The 17,585-nt window shown below is 37.5% G+C and overlaps 1 protein-coding gene across 3 annotated transcripts in view; it reads right to left on the reverse strand.

Annotated features, from left to right (window-relative positions):
* The window catches only part of RBM25 (RNA binding motif protein 25), a 33,865-nt gene that overhangs the window by 12,452 nt on the left and 3,828 nt on the right, over positions 1-17,585 (reverse strand). For 2 of the 3 annotated variants that reach the window (XM_064658183.1, XM_064658185.1), the window contains exons 2-9: positions 14,037-14,157; positions 10,290-10,339; positions 8,667-8,837; positions 8,312-8,369; positions 6,999-7,159; positions 4,225-4,407; positions 1,988-2,041; positions 1,645-1,728 (exon numbers count right to left, since the gene is read on the reverse strand). In XM_064658183.1, the coding sequence (XP_064514253.1) occupies positions 1,645-1,728; positions 1,988-2,041; positions 4,225-4,407; positions 6,999-7,159; positions 8,312-8,369; positions 8,667-8,837; positions 10,290-10,339; positions 14,037-14,157 (882 nt within the window). The remainder of the gene's footprint in view (positions 1-1,644; positions 1,729-1,987; positions 2,042-4,224; positions 4,408-6,998; positions 7,160-8,311; positions 8,370-8,666; positions 8,838-10,289; positions 10,340-14,036; positions 14,158-17,585) is intronic. The other variant, XM_064658184.1, reaches the window with a different exon arrangement.

Here is a 17,585-nt window from a genome sequence, read left to right on the forward strand (position 1 = left end):
GAAGTAATGAACAGAAATGAACAGGTAGAAGAATTATAAATCTTACCTTGAGCTCTCTTCAGACTCGTCCGTGCTGTAAATGGACGCCCCCTGCAATGCTGACACCCTGACAGTCTGTCGTTATTGTTTTATAAACTCATACCAAAAACATGCAAAGGTTCACTGTGCTCACTAGCCAGCTGCTAAGGATTCAACAGCCCCTTTTAAACATATCCAATATATACAATGACTACTTCCAGTTGATTTTTAATGTTAAGAAACCCAAAACAGCCCCCCAAATAATAGATTAAAGGCAGTAAAATGCCCAACAGCTTCTGAAACAATGAAGCTTGGTTTTTGTTTGTTTTGTTTGTAATTTTTTTTTAAAAATTATTACTTTTTTGCATCTTAGTATCAGTGACAACTTGGGGCTGGGAACTGAACATAATTCTACTGAAGTTTCACCACTGACCAGTTTCACATTCAATTGCTGAGCTTTTCCAGATGATTTTTTTCTAGAATTTTTCCCCAGGTTTTTATCTTCAACAACTTCAGTCAAGAGCAAAACTGAATATGTGTACTTACAATAACACGTAGTCACCTGTGTTTATATTGATACAGTTGTGTGAAAACATGATACCAACCCCAGTGATTGCATGTGGTAAAGCTAAATAACACGGGCATACTTCACCTTTTCTTTAATGTTGATTTGGGGGTATTTTGAAAGAAAAGTGTGTGCTCAAAAGAGGAGCTTGCTGATACTTCTCTAGGCCAAGGACCATTCCAATCTTGTTGGGGAAAAATTAATACCAACTTTAAGCTAAACATTAAAATAAGAACGTTACATGCATAGTTGCACTTTACTATCCGCAAGTATCACCTTCCAAAGCAGAAACATTCACAGATGCACTAGCATTAGTGGAAACTTCTGTAAGTGGGAACCCTGAGGTGGGACTTGATGTGCACAAACATTTCCAAGCCAGTTACCCCTTTGCATATTTTTCTGAGGGGGCATCCATAAGTATAATAAAAAACAGAAGCTCATACTTACATCCTATTCCATGTTACTTTCCAAGCTGTGAGTTTCATCTTGCATTAGTCACCATATGATCTCTATCATAATGGTGGGGGTCAATGAATAGATTAGCTTTATGGGAATTTACAGTTCTTCCATGCATCTAAAGTTTGGTAAGTCTGGTAACCACTGACCTATTTTTATCTTCCCCCACTCTTAACTTAGAACTATTAAAATAAAAGACTTAAATTTAATTCAAGTTTCAACTCTTCATAAAATCTTGGATAATGTTACAAATCTACCTACAGAAACACACTCAAGTGGTATGTCTTACGCTGCAGCCCCGTTTAGCCTTAGTTATAAATATCTTGATTTAATGTATGTGTAGCAACTTAAGCTGCCTTTAGTCATGGTAAAGTGAGAAGACTGCAAAATACTCAGTAGCAATCAAAGTCTTAGCATAAAGATGTCAAGGGCCACTTTAACGTGGCAGTTGTCTTTTTTTGACTTGTAAAGAACTATATGTATATTAAACCTAATATAAACATCATTTTAAGTGATAATGCAATGTACTGCTAAATTTTATAATAGTGGTTTTTTGGATTTTGAAAAAGCCTAATTTTTATCAAGTGCAAAAACAAGAATACTACCTTGTGTGTATCTCTGAATTTACTGATCTCTCTTGATATCAGGTCTCTTTTGTCTTCCTCCATTTCTATAGCATTTATATCCTCCTAAAAAACAAGGGGGACAGGAGTAAAAGCATTAAGAGCCATCTGTACAGACACAGGAGAAAAAGAGAAAAGCCGCAGGTTAGAAGTTTTCAACCAGTCTTGCAAGAGATAAATAAAGTCCTTCTGCAGTACCAAACCTGACAGTCTGATGTTAATGAGTGAAAAAAAAAAAAAAAAAAAAAATCAGATGGACAAGAGTCACAAATCTGGCAACTAGCAGTAAACATAGTCATTGTCAAAGCCTACAATGTAAACGAACCTTGGTGATGAGTGGATAAGGTATCAGTGGGGCCACTGGAAATCTGCGGAAAATCTGCGGAAAAATCCACGGAGATTTTTTTTTTTAAAAATAGATTGCACACTACTCTGAAAAACAATGTTTTGTATGTTTGTACTACAAAGCAATATTGTATTGCTGTGATCTCATTTCTTTGATTCAACAAAGTTACAGAAGAACCTCGCTAATTCTCCCTTTGCTGAACTACTTTAAAACACATAGTGATGTCTCATGTTAGTAAGACTTCACTGAATTACAAGTGTACTACAGGATATTAGTACGCTATGGTAGCATCATAAACAAGGCTAAGCTACACTTGCCAAAATAAATGTTGTATATCTTGATTTTATTTACTCGCTAATTCGCAAAATTTGGTAGATTGCACCTGCTAACTTATAATTAGTGCGAATTAGCGAGGTTCCCCCGTGCTTGAAATTGAAAACCAGATTCCACTCACTCTCAATTCCCCACACACATTTTCAACTCCCCCACATCAGTCATGCCTTCATCCAGGAGAACTAACAGCCTCTGCTGCTAACACCAGCGGATTGATAGCACAATCTTCTTCATACCAAGCTCTTCAGGGGACAACAGCCCCAAGGCTGGCAGGTTTCCACACCCTCCCTCTGCCCCCCCAATATATCTGCATCCATCTTCCCTTTCCCCCCCACCCTCAACAGTCTTTCTCTCCAGTCTCCTTTAAAGACAAGAGCAACAAGCTAGTACCGTCTCTTCACTCCCACCTCTATCCACACAGGCCAAAGATGGCAATTTCCAAGTTTCTTTTCCTCCTTCCCAATATGGGAGGTATGATGGGATGCATTTCAACCCACAAGTGCTATGTATTTTAAAAGAACTTATTTGCCTACTTGACTAGCTCAGATTGGCAAAATTCTACACAACACAGAGCTAGAATATCACTCTGTCCTAGGGACATAGTCAGCATCCAGCTCTTCAACGACTGCAGTGGTCCCTTACAATGTTTAACTGCCTGGCATTATTCATGGCCAGATATATATATTTACCCACAGGACAACAGACATTGTAACAGTGCTTGTAACAAAAAAATACAGCTGATAGCATTAAACAATGACTCATTACTCATTTGCAAATTCTCATCCAAAAAAACATCTTCTCCCAAAGGGAGGGAGAGGAAAGAAAAACAAATTCTCAGCTCAGCACTTTTACACCTCAGGTTGGCCATGACTAACAATGTTGTGGGAAGATATACTTGCTCTCTGTGGGAGATGTTACTTCTTGCACCATGCTTAAACTCCATAAGCATTACTGCTTTATTGCCTTGGAATAGGTACTTTGCAGAAGACTGAAATGTGTAAAAATCTTGGTCAAACCATTTTCCAATCTCTTTCACATTAGGTGCCGAATGGTAGGTGTGAAAGCCCATTCTCCCATGGTTAGAAACTTTGCTGGAAAAGCTAAGTCTGAGTTTGCTTATTCTTGTTCCCCCTTTTCCAGTTTGTTTTAATCCATAAAAAGGTCATTGACAGAGGCAGGTCTAAACCAGAACATTCATTCCTGCTTAACATGGGTTTTTTTGCATTGCACAAGATATGAAAACCAGCTGATCAAATGCAGCCAAATTGAGATGTATGATTTTGTAAGGCAGGAAGACTATAATGTGCCTTTCATCCCTGAAGGATCCCTTCAAGGTTTGTAAGGTATACACATATACAACTAATGAAGTGCTTCCACACCTGGGTAGACAGTTGCAACCAGCTGGATCAAGGCACACTACAAGAATGCATACTATATAAGCAGAGAGAAGAATTTTGTCAAAAACTACCAAATTCCTGGCATCTTTCATTGGAAATGGATGGTATGCAGAAACTCTTTACAGTTGTTTTTTAAGTTCTCATCTGAACGTCTACATGCACATACAGATTAAACTGCACTAAATTCAGTATTTCCACCTTCAGAGGGATGAAAGGTTGGTTCAGTCCTGCCCAGATTCAAACCTGTTGTTCCAAGAAGTCTAGGTGCTTAGATGCCTAAACCATCCTGAGTGGATGGTGTCTATAACTGACTAGCTTTCAGCTCAAAAAAAAAAACAAAACCAAAAAACCGCTGCTGACATCAATGGTTGTTGATGTGTTTTCTCATCAGAAGTTTAGGTTTAAAGTATTTGCACAAGGTTTGGCCATTATATAAAGGTGAGTTGAAGAAAAAAAATCTGTTTTGTCCAAAATCAAAACACATACGTCCTCCTTCTTTTCCTTTTTCTTCTTCCTGGGATGAGAGTCAGATTCCTGGGAGGGGGCATTGAGCTCGCTGGAATATTCTCGTATTAAGACTTCAATGGCCCCTTTAATTATCTGATCTCTTCTCTTTGTTTCCTCATCCAGTGCTTCATCATCGTCATTTGTCGTCTCTGGTCTGGAGTTCTAAGGAAAAATGGCAAAGTAACAGGAATCAAGAAACTAAGAATAAAAGTAGTTTTATCAGAAGTTCACCTTTGATCATCAACATTCATGCCCCTACAGTATTTACTATAAAAAAACAAAATCCCAAACCAAAAAAAGACAAACAACCCCAAACAAACCACCACACGAAAATCAAACCACCTACAAGTAGTTATCAATTGCATAATTTCAGTCAGATCTTTTCACACTGGCAATACCATATTTACCACACAGTGTTACATGTGGAATGGCTGCAGAGAGCGAGTGTAGGATCGCATAATAAAACGGAACAGAAAAACGGTGATTAAGGCAATAGACAGGAAAAGAGTGAGCGCACGCACACTCCCAGAAAGGCAATCGCTATAGTTGCAGCTCTTGATCAAAAGTTTTGCCTTCTATATTCCAGAACTTCACCGTCATTTCAACAGCAGTTCCTCAAAGCCTTCTACTCAAGTGCCATGGAATACAAATGCCTACCTACAACTTTCAAGCTACAACCTATAACAGAACTATATTAAAGAAACATCATTAGGAAAATATTCCTTGCACAGCAAACTCTTTCTTTAAATTATTGTTGATCAAGTACTTTGCAGTTCCTCATCTTTTTGCCCCTTTCAACCTTGCAGGGAGGAAAAGGAACACAAAGAAGTGCCTTTCACTAAACGTTACATGAAATGGTAGAACGATGATCTGCACACTGAGCAAGGTAGCCCACCTCTTGATCCCCTGAATCTTTTAGAAAAATGGAATCTCACCTGAGAATCCAGCTGCGTATCCCGTCAAGCGATAGGTGGTGGGTGGAGTGAGGGGGAGGGAAGGGTCTGATGGAGCAGCAGCTAAGAATGAGGGGGAAGGGAGGATTCAGTTGGAGCTGAAGAAGCTGCAAGGCCAAGGAGGAGCAGGCTGAAAAGAGCTAGAAGGCAGTGACAGGGAGTGGAATTGAAGAGGTCCAGGGAGAAGAAGTGATCAGGGAGAGGAGCTAATTAGATAAAGGTTTGCTTGGTGTGTGTCTACATGAAATTGTGTTGTAGAGTACATGTTTGATTTCTTGATTAAAAATACTAAAGAAAAAAGTTGCAACTTTTGGATCCAAGTGGCACCAGCACAGCAATGATGGTATGAAGCAGGTATTGCAAGCAGTTCAATTACAATACACTTCATCAGTATTCCTCAGCAATTCACAGACTTTCTTTGCACCACCACAAAAAAAAAGTGCAAAAAACCGAACAAACTGAACAAAACCTAACAAAAAACATGGAGCTAATCTCATTCTACAGTTCAACAGAATGGGTTCATACCATTGTCTTCAGAAAAGCCATAAACAGTCCCCTCCACTTCATTACAATCAATCCCCCAGAACTGATTGTAACCCACAGGAGGGTTCACAGAAAACAAAATTCAAAGGAGATGTACAAGAACTCCACAGATATTTTAAGCTTGTTTACAACATCAGCTGTGAAGCACAGTATCACAGGTGATGCCAACATGAAACAAGGAAGTATGGAATGAAAGGGGCAATCAAATCAGACCCAGGCTAACAGCTAGTATGGTACTCCATTCAAAGCCCATGAAGTTCATGCTCTGCTTTTCTAAGCCACTGCATTCGATCCCACACACTGGGTATGCAGTCGAAGATACATCGAGTACCTCAAGTCATCATTATGCCTCTAGTTCTGGTTAAGTAACATGAAATAAAGTACTTGTGTTTCCACTGTATTCTACACACATTTAAGAAATATTCCAAACTGGAATTTTAAAACTTTACCTGCTACAGTGTGATTAGTATTTTTAAGTTTTCTAAACAAGAGCCTCTTCTCACTTTCATTTTACGGAAATTGTTTTAAGAGCTATCTTAAGGCACATGCAAAATTTTAAAACTGTTATAGACCAAACTCAACAACTTGATTGTGGTGTGAAATGTATTATTTTAGCAAAGAAACAGACATAATTAATTTTAATGCAAATTTGTCAATTAACTATCTTTGTATCTTACAAGAATTCAAAATACCAAATATCTGTAATTATTCCCTAAGAGATCCTTAGCTCTAAAAAGGAATGGTACAAAAGCAATTTCTCCATCTACTAAATGTCTGAAACATGCTGTCTGATAACTGCATCTTCAACTGAATGATCTACTTCTTTTCCTTTTCGATGATTTGTTCTATAAGATCATCAGTGAAGGGGAAAAGAAACTTCAATTCTCTTCAGACATCCAATTTACAGACTGACACAGTAACAACCACTTCTAGAGTTTATACACTTTCAAGAGTTTCTGAACAAAAATGAAGCAATGGAATCATAAGGTACAGCACTTTGGAATGAACTTCAGAAATAATTCTAGAGATGCAGTTGTAGCTTACAGATAAGTCTGAATACTGTGGAATTAAGAGCTTACACTTCTCTGCCTTTCAACATATCTTCAGACTCATTAATGTGATTCTGGTAAAATCCTAAAATGTATTAAGGGCAGAGACAAGAGTAGAAACTAAGAAACATGCTTGAAATCTGATCCAGTGAGTATGTTACATTGACACCCCACTAAAAGAATGCAAATCACACATTTATATACATACCCCATTAGATGCCTTTTTCTTTGCTTTCCATTCATCTAGCTGAGCCTTTGTCTTTGCATCAACTTTGACTAGCAGCTTCTTCTCTCCAATCTGGAGGTCATGGAGTAGTCTCAATGCTCGCAGTGTGGAATCTGGTTCCTTGTACTCACAAAATCCAAAGGCTGAAATGGATAATTAAAATGAAAAGTTAAAGCTCTTCAGGTAATTTACTCTGTGTAAAAAAAGTGTTTTGAAATAATATGGAACTCCCTTTTTAAAAGGGAGCTAGGAGTACACATCATAAAAACTCAGGAAGTTCACTTACTGCATTAATCTTTGATGTAACTAATGGTGCAGTAAATAAGGTGAAAATGATACACACATTGTAGATGCCTCGTCCCTGGAAACTTCCAAGGTCAGGTTGGATGGGGCTCTGAGCAATCTGATGTAGTTGATGATCTTGCTCATTGAAGGGGAGTTGGACTAGATGAACTTTGAATGGTCCCTTCCAACTCAAACTATTCTATGATTGTGTTTGTACATCAAAGACAATTGTCCTTTGACACAGAAATGCATTTTACATGATGCACATAAGGCACTTCAGATGGATTTGCAACTGTCTGAAGACCAAGGGCATTAATCAACAGCTCACTGCTAACCTAGAGGGACAGGTATTTCAAACTAGGTTTTTCACAACAGTTACAGAAAATTTTAAATCAGAAAAGCATTTTATGAGAGCAAAATAAACTAAGTTTGATATATTAAAAAAAAGCTGAAGGAACTGAATTACACTCTTAAAAGGAAAATAAAAACCCCCAGGAAGATATTAAAACACTAACAGCAAAAAACAGTAACCAAAATTGTTTCCTGTATCCACTGGAGAAAGGCCACAAGAAAAAATAAATCAGTTCAATTGACAAGAGGGAAGGTTAGTTTTACATCAGGAAAACCTCCTTAAGAGAGAAGGACAATACACATTATTGGAAGTGACTAGTAACAGTGCTGCAACAGTAGCCTCCAAAGCCAAAACTGGCAAGCCTTCCTCAGGGATGGTTTACAACCTCCTCATTTAGTCTCAGAACAGAAAGGTGAGCAAAATTAGGCTCTCAACATTTTCCCATTTAATCTTTCTCAATTTTATTTTTTTCATTCTCTCTCAATTCCAGAAAATACTAGTTCACTAACAGAAAGTATTTAGCAGTTATCTATCATATACAGTATCTTAAAATGTAAAATTATTAAGGATAGCAATGTGTCAAGATATTTAAAATGCCACTAGGTAGTAAAAACACCAGTCTGTCTGTCTAAAGATTTTGAAAAGTATGAACAGTTACCTTGAAGTTTTCCAGATGCCCCTTGCACTCTCTTCCAACTCAAAACCAAGCCACATTTCTGCATTAAAGATAAATATTATTAAATATTATTTTATATTCAAAACATCGCAAAAGCTTTTTTGCAAAATATGGCAAAATTAAAAAGGGTAACCACTACCAAAAATATAAAAGGTCTATATTCAAAGACATCTACAGCATAAAAAATCTGTACTCTTCGCTTACTGACTTTCAACTCAAGCATAGTGGATTGCTACTCCAGTGACTGGGAATAGCTCTGCTTTTAGTACATATACAACACACTGCTTGAGGGTCATTACTTCATTCATCAGCCTAACAAGCAGTCCACTGTACTTACTGCTAGAAGCTGCCGTATGAGCATGTCTGAGGCCTTCTCAGAAATGTTGCCTACAAAAACGGTGGTAGTGGGACCACAGTTTTCATCATTTTCTTTGTTCTTTAAGCCAGGATGGTCTTTTCTGACTCCCAAATGCTTTCCAACCATGGACACTGTGGTAGGAACTAATACCTAAAAAGAGGAGAAAAGGTTGTAAAATAAAGCATTGGATTGCTTTGTTTCTTTATTTAAATCCATAAGACAAAAGACTTGGGCATGCACCTTTATTTCAAAATTAAATTTTTCATATGAACCTTAGTTAGGCTTACAGAGTAAGACACCAATAAGCAGTTCCGGCCTTAAAACTTTAAACAACACAAAAAAAGATTGCCATTTTCTGGCAAAGACAGAAAACAAAAGGTGTACCTGAACATGGCTACTGGAAGGTCTCAAGATGAGCATACAGTAATGTTAGGTATTATTTCTTATACAAATAACTAATTTGCAACATTTGAGTCACTGGGAAGTTGAATTACCTTACCTAACTGTGTAAAAAGCAAGCTACAAATATAAAAGTAGTTCTGACTCAAAGGCTTCAATGGACATGGTACAGGTCTTCAAGCTTTCACACAGTGAATAAACACTAGTGCTTTATTTAATCAATACTCTACCCAAAGCCTCTTTGGGTTATGAAGCAAACATCTGTAAAATAACTGTACAGAGACAGGCATGTCATCTGCTCCATTTTTCTGCACTTCTCTCCTTTCCCCTAGGATTTAACGGTACATATGCACTGAGTCTCTCTTCTCAAAATATCCTTCTAGAAGTGTCACTTAATAAAAATTACTCTATTCACAAAACTAAATAATTCATTTGTTCCAGTATCCTTGTCTTATATAGACTGGTTACCATGAATATATCCTCCAGTAGGAGATAATACAAGCTATCAAAAAACACCCCAAAACAATCTGTATTTTGGGGAGATTTCACTTCTGCAAAACTGCAGAAATGGTAATTTACCTTGAAGTCAAGAAGTAACCTTCAAATTTTAAAGAGTGCTTTTTTCTGCCCCAAAATCATAAACCTCCCAACTAGAAATTACTAAGACACATGGAGACCTTTCATTATGCTCTTCCATAGATGAGTATAACATGCAATTATTCCTTCCCTGCAACAAGGAGAAAGCAAGCTTATGTGTAAGCTTCTCAAAGCACATACTTTTGGGCAACTCAGCAGTGCTGCGTGATGGCCTTATAAACCTGGATGAGGTGATACCCTCAGGGTACTATGTTAGGGCAACAAACTCAAGGGCAAGAGACCTGGAATGTCACTGATTTAGCTGTACTGCACGTACACACATGATCCAAAGGTGAAGCCTCAACGAATGTATTTGAGAGAAGTACACCTTCTTGCAAGAACAACAATCGCTTCACCTTTGCAGTTAGCAGCTTCAGACATTACTTCAAACTTTGTCTAGGTCAGAAATTAGCATAAAATTTGCATTATAGTTGCACTTAAAATGAAGCATTTTCTTTCATAGTAGTATTCTGATGAAACAGAGCAAAACAAAAATACTGTTGACATCTACTAAGTTTTATATTCCATGTGATTTTGCTATAATCTCATCCCCACTGTAATACTTACAGTTGGAGCAGGAGCCATAATGCCCATTGGTACAGGAATCATAGGGGTCCCTGAGAAAGACAAGACATTAATTTTAGTCTGCCCTGTTGAGATAACTAATGAATACAAATTAACTGATTGCAGATATAATCTCAAACTAGAGAGCAATTTTGGTCAAATGAGAATTTCACAGTACTGACCACCAGTAATTCCTTAAGCATTCAAACAATGTCTAGGTACATTAACATACCACAGGCATCCAGGTCGCTTTCTCATAATACCATTTCAACTTTGTCACAAACAAATCTATTTTCAGAGTACATTCAAACCACAATATTTTTCTAGAAGGTAGCGGTGTGATGAACCCGGCAGGGAATTCCATAAATAGAGAGCAAAAGCAGTTGATATCCTACAGATGATAATTCCATTCCTGACTTACACAATTCACACAGCACAGTCAATTCTGTATATAGCTTAAGGATGAGGTCCTCTAGAGAATGGCATCAAGCTTCATGCTACTATTTATGGAATAGCTTAATTAAGGCAGCATAAAAAACCTCCATTGAAAAACTCCCTACCTGCTGAATACTTGACTGGCAGTCTCTAACACTTAATTTAAAACAATATATAATCAGATGAAACCATGTGATACCCCTCTTTCACATCACCAAGTTCAATGGCAGCTCTAAGTACTATTATGTGAGGCAATACTTGATTGTAAGAAAGGCTGTTCATCTTTCCATGCCAGCTGCCAGAGGAGGTTAAATATATTAAGTGAATGGATTTCATCAAAACTATTTTTTGGCCAGTAAAGACACAGACTCAAGAACAATGAAGTCGATCTCACATCCTTCACAGAAAATAGCCTGTAGAGATCCTATCTTTTTTTTTTTTTTTTTTATTCTATAAAAAGCTTTCATCTTTTTTCCCCTCTCAAGCCTTCCCTTTTGATCCTTCCTTTCTCCATTTGTTCATAACTAAACTTCTGCAACCTACTGTTCCTGGACTTGTTCCCCCACTTTCTCTCATGTGTAGTCCTGAAACAGCACTTCTCCTTAGACAGGAGAAGTCTCCTCCGTCTTCAGCTTTCTCATCCACTCCTGTTTCGTTTTATTTATGTTATTTTTTTAATTTATTGTCTCTAGCACTCAATCCTCTTCCTCAGTCCCTTCATATGAAAGTCATACTACCTCTTATCCCTCCAAGCCACTCAGAGAATCAAAAGTGTATTGCTCTCTCATGCTCTCAGTTTTAATGCACCATGGCATCTCACAGATGGTAACAACTACTCCCAGACAAGACTAATTGTGCAGCCCTATAACTATTACAACTATGATTATCACAATGATTTTAAAGTTACATCTTAGTAAAGATACTTGTGTTATGACTGACAATTCTATGAAACTATCAGCCCAATGCTCAGCACAAGCCAAAAAATCCACTGAAATATTGGGCATCATCACCAAACATACTGACCACAAGCATAATTTAACTGCTACACAAAAGCTTGGTGCACCTACACCTTTGACAACAGTCTACAGACCTGGTCTGTGCAACACAAGAACACCACCCAGCCTTAGGCTGAGAAAAGCAACTACATGAATTAACTGGTAAAGCAGCTGCTTTACTATGAAACACTGTACACTCTGGGACTCTTCAAGTGTGGATGTTTGGAAGCAAGACATGGAACGTGGCTAAGGTGTACAAAAGCACAAACCACAATTCACCTAACTCCCACATCAGGACTGGGGCAGGAGAGGGACACTAAGTAGGTAATGAGTTTAAAGACAAAAGTAATAGAGTAGCACTTTACACAGCGGTTAAGGAACTTCTCAAATTTGGTGTAAGAGGTGATAGTGGAAATGGACAGTATTAGCAAGGTCAAAAAACACCAAAGTGAATGACAGGCCTAGAAAAAGATAAAGGTCAAATGAAAGATCATATTCTAAGATCCTTCATGCTACAGTTGTATGAGGGAACAGACTGAGAAAGCAGATAGGTGTACAAACCCATCCAAAATACCATTTTGTAGTCCCACTGCCCAGACAATGCATCAGTCTGTATGGACTTCAGGCCTGACCCACTACAGCATTTCTGACATACAAACTGGAATTTTTTACATCTTAATGGTATCCAATAATCTTCAGAGATGACAAGAGTTGTCAGGATCTGCTTCTTATCAAATCTTCCACACTGAGATGTGGAAATGCTAGAACTTCTTGTTTTTAACAACAATATTTTTAAGCAAAACAAAATACCTTCCCTAACTTTATTCTTATAATAGCAAACTACTGCAGCTGAAACTTTTCAAAAAAATTATAGGCTAAACATGAAATTTTGACCAAAGAGCTAGTGAAAAATAATAAGAGCAGGCTTTCATAAAATCTCTGTAGCATTTTCAACTCTACTGATGCACTTACACTAAGAACCGAGATCCATATCCTCTATATGTCAAAATATGTTGTCTGCACAGGTAAGCAAATCATGTTTCTAGTGTGCGGAGAAAAATTTTATTCTCACCTGATACCAGACTTCTCCACTCTTCAGATTCCTAATCCTAACACAAGACTATTTATATAAAAAGTCAAACACAGCAAGAGAACAAAAAGATCTATGTCACGCATGTTAAGCAGGAAATTGTTCAGAGAAGAAATTTATCAGGCATTTAAAAATATTTGTCAGAAAGTTATTTTTTAAAGTATCTGGTGTTTTACACTAGTATATATAAACTGGAGCTAGTAAAGATAAGAGGTATGGTTTTAAAACTTAACCTAAAATTTTTGATGGCAGGATGCTATCTGAACAAGAACTCTGCTTTAGCAGAAAATAGATAACAGCTCATAGATCTGATGAAAAAAGTTTAGAAAAATAAATGCAAGTAAAGATTAGCTTGATAAATGAATATGCAGAATCTTTTCATAGTTCAGCCATTTGGTTTTTGAATGCCTTTATTGTCTACAAAACACTTGTGTACAACACAACTTAAGACCATAGAGACAGAAGATATTTTCTGCAGCCCTTGTGACAAATTTTAAAGAGGTAAATCTGATGCATTCCTTTCTCCCACTCGCTCTGTGGCCTCCTGCCTCCAGTCACTGTCATCCATACAGGACACATACAGAAAAAAAGTGGTTCCAGAACAAGAAATTACAGTCTCAATGCAAAAAGCAGAGGCTGATCTTACAGATCTTACAGAACAAAGACAAAAAGATGGGAATAATTTTGTGAAGACTAGAAGCAATGAAGAACATAACAGCAAGTTTGCAAGATGTGTGGAGGAAAGTAGGTAAGAAACAGAATAAAAGAAAGTGGGACATAAAAAAAGCAAAGAAAAACAATGCAACAAGTTGGACCTTCTCTGAAAGTTACTCCTGTATTTTCCCATTACATGTACTCAGCGTACCCAAGAGTATCCAAAGGCTATTACAATGGCTTAAGTGAAAGGAATTGAAAATCACAGTCTACTGCCAAAACAGTGGCTCTTAGAACACCTAATGTTAACCAAAATCACCACTTAGCTTCAGTCTTGGATGAAGGTCCAAGACAAAGTCCAGTATTGTTTCTAATGGTCTCATTTCTGGTCAAAAGTAATGGCAGACCAAAGGAGCTCGCTCACATGACATGATCAGTGGGCAAACCAGAAACTCAACTGTAACATACACAAATCAGAGTTTTGAAATACATTAAGAGCCAGTAACTTTTTAAACAATTCAGAATAATAAAAGGAAAATTATTTCTACAACACTTCCATACACTAATATAACTTACCAGGAGGTACAGGTGGAGGAAAGCCAGGGAACTGTGGAGGTGGGATCCCAGGGGGAAGTGTTGGGATTCCCATAGGAGGGCGATTCAAATGAGGTGGAAAAGACATTCTTGCAGTCACAATCTGCCAAAAAAGACAGAAAAGAAAACTTGTACCAGTCAGTTCCCAAACATGAATTACAAAAGCAGGGCATATGATAAGTGTCCATAACTATTTTCAATCTTTAAGATATTCAACTCCAAATTAAAACTATTTTTAACTTGTTTTCCCCCAACTATTCATTAAGCTACAAATGTAGTAGACAGCACTTCTAGAGAAGTGTTTCGGAATGAAGAGAAAAACAGAACTGTATTTGATTCCTCATACCAATAAAGAGCATTTAACAGTTTGTACAGTTTCTTTAAAATAAAGTTAACTTTGCAGTATTTGAAAGCAAAATTAATCTTGTAATATATTTTCAATAAAGGAAGTAGTGCTATTGTACAAGAAATGATCACAGACAATACAACTGAAGCACAAGATGAGAGAGAGAACTGAGACATCCCAATGCTCAGCATTAATGGGAATTGTATTTATGATGACACTGGGGAGATTCCCCAAATCCTAGCACAGAGAGAGTTAAAAGCTTGGAAGAGAGTTTTGTGATCTATTTTTAACTTCCCAGTCCACAAATCTTCTAGAGCACAACTTGGACATTAGCCCATGAGCTAAGAGTCAACATGCTACCATGGAGAGTAAAGATCATTTCAACATCATTTGCTATTCAGATAGTTATTATTATGTTACTGACCCTGAAACAGACACCACCCAATAGCAAAAACCTCAAGATGACCCTTATTGCAACTAAGGAGGCATGCATTCTTGTTTCCAGTATTATTTTGGCAACCTTACACAGTCAAGTCTTCAAAAAAGATTGGCCCTCGGTCATAAAAAAAAATCTAAACTCGGTTACTGCTAATGCTGCCGAGCATGCACGTACATTCACACTGCAGTGAGGAAGCACCAGAGGAACTGCAAACACACTGGATCACGTGGATAGGAATCACAAAGACACATTATCACAAGAATCCAGTTAGCTGTCCGCACAAATATTTGCATTTCTCATTGGACTGTACAGACTACCTTACAACCTACAGTCGTGTAGCTTCACCGCAAATGCTTTCCAACAAGGCAACCATGAGTCAAAAACTAAGCAGGCTGTCTTGAGAAAGAGAGTTACAGTAAGCAAAATTCTGATACGTACAACAGATCTGTATCACTGTGTTCATGCTTTCCTCAAGGCATGAACACAATGGCAGCACTGAACACACAAGGAACTGGAAAAAAGTTTTGCAGAAGACAGATGTGCCTTCCATACATGTACAAGTATGCCACTAATGACAGTCTTAAATACTAGAAGTAAAAGCTAGTATCAGTACTCTACCATAATACTAGGTACTTTGAAAGAGCTAAAAAATTACAAGAGAATTATGTAGGAAAACTTTATTCCCCCAGACTCTGGAAACAACTGTGAGAGATAAATGTATACAGTGGACTGGAAAAGATAAAAAAGAAACCCAAATGTATTTGACAACACCTTTGAACATCAGAACTTATTTATTCTGGTCTAAGAACATATGTATAATCCTATCACATAATTAATTCAAAACCACACTTACAACTACATCCATTACATGAGGTGTGTGATGATGGCATTCATTAATTGGCCTCAAAAGGCTTTTATCAACACCTCATTAGGCAAAACAATGAACACTCCTGTGACAAAAGATCTAAGATGGTAGAAGAAAGAAGAGAGTGAATGCAAGCATTCTTCCAACAGTTCAATAAAGATTTTATGTAATATAATAAACATAAAACCTCCCCTTTCTCTTAGACTCCATATGCCTAAAAACACATTTCCTTCCTGTCATTCTTGAATTTTTAAAACTGCATAGGCAAAGAAAGGCAGCAAAGATGTATGCCATTTTATTTTTATAAAAACTATTTATTGTCTCTTCAGACTATCTGCACATCAGCTGACATTCATCTAGAATCTGAAATTCGGATGGTATGGAAAGGAACAGAACTCCCTTATCTGCCTTGGTATCACTATTTGAAACTTTCACACACACGCACAAAAACAGCCAACAGAAAAGGCACAAAATTAAGATATTTAAGGCTCTCAGTCCTTATCTATATTGCAAGCTGACAGACAGACAGACAAGATTCAAAGGTGTTTTAGGGCAGATGGTACGGCAATAAGCTACTGGGTCTGAGGTGGTTCTAAATTGGCTACAACAGTGTTACACCATCAAAGGTACACAAGATGTTAAGGAGTGGTTTGTAAAACAAAGAACAATTGGGGAAGTAATTATCCAGGCTGCCTGTAGGTGCACTCCCTTCTCTCACTCTGATAAGCACTTTATCTGAGCCACCATTTTGGAGAAGCAAATGAAAAAAAGCCTAGGGACTAAGAGGTGAAACAATTTGTTGAATTAAAAGATGCTGAAACATACTGTACTCAGTGGATGTTACATATGCACACAAGAGAAACTGGTTGGGTTTTTTTAGTTTAAATTTAAAAAGCAAAGATTTAGCAGCCAACAAAGTTATTATTTACTGCATAAAAGGGACAAGGCAGTAAGAAGAGAACAAATTTAGTCTTTCAATCTCCTAGTTAGATGATGTGAAACACAATTATCCATAGGGCTTCAACAATCCATTTCACTTAAAACACTGTTCTTTCCCCTCTGCCCCCTATATTTGTACACTTATTTTAAATATGTAGAAAGCTGCCCTGCTACTAACTTAATTCTTGCATGGACCAATCCTCGCACCTCTACTTCTGTGACACCAAAGATCAACACCAGAATTAAAGAAAGCCTTGGTCTCTTTCTCCCTACAATATGTAACCACTAATGTGAAACCAGCAGAGAGAACAGTTTAATTCTATTTCCATTATGAAAGCTCTGAGGATCAACAGATACCAAGATCAAAACTGCTCACTGGAGAAGTGAGAGATCTGGATGAGAGAGGAAGATGCACCCAAGATGCTACAATGAAGGGAACTGCATAGCACATTCTTTTCTGTCAGCAGCTACAGAAGACACTAGAAATGTAGATACTCTTACAACAGTCAGAGGGGCCTCTGACATCCAATTTTTAAACAAGTAGAAACCAAAGGTTAGGCATGAAAAGTTAGAAGATGCTAAGCTGGATCAAGGTAGAATACGCTTGTAAACATCTTGGGAACAGTATCTTGAACTTCTCTGCAGATTGTCCTACTACTATGGCAGTACAATTCACTGATCAGTGTCTGATACTGCTGTCTCAGTATTCTATATGGTGAATTTCAGATTTCCCCAATTTATTCAAATGTGTAAATAGGGAACTAAATAGTCCTGAGATATTTTTAAAACTTCTGTTGCTTGCGGAAGTATTATCTCAAGTGAAACTGAATGCAAGCAGCATTCCTGACAGCTGCATTTTAACTGGCAGCTCTTTAAGCAAGAGTGTAATTTGAGTGAATATTACAGTAGTCACGAAAATACCAGAGAAAGAAAAGCAGTGAC

Source organism: Pseudopipra pipra, chromosome 6 (genome assembly GCF_036250125.1).
Source record: "Pseudopipra pipra isolate bDixPip1 chromosome 6, bDixPip1.hap1, whole genome shotgun sequence".
Classification (NCBI taxonomy): Eukaryota; Metazoa; Chordata; class Aves; order Passeriformes; family Pipridae; genus Pseudopipra; species Pseudopipra pipra.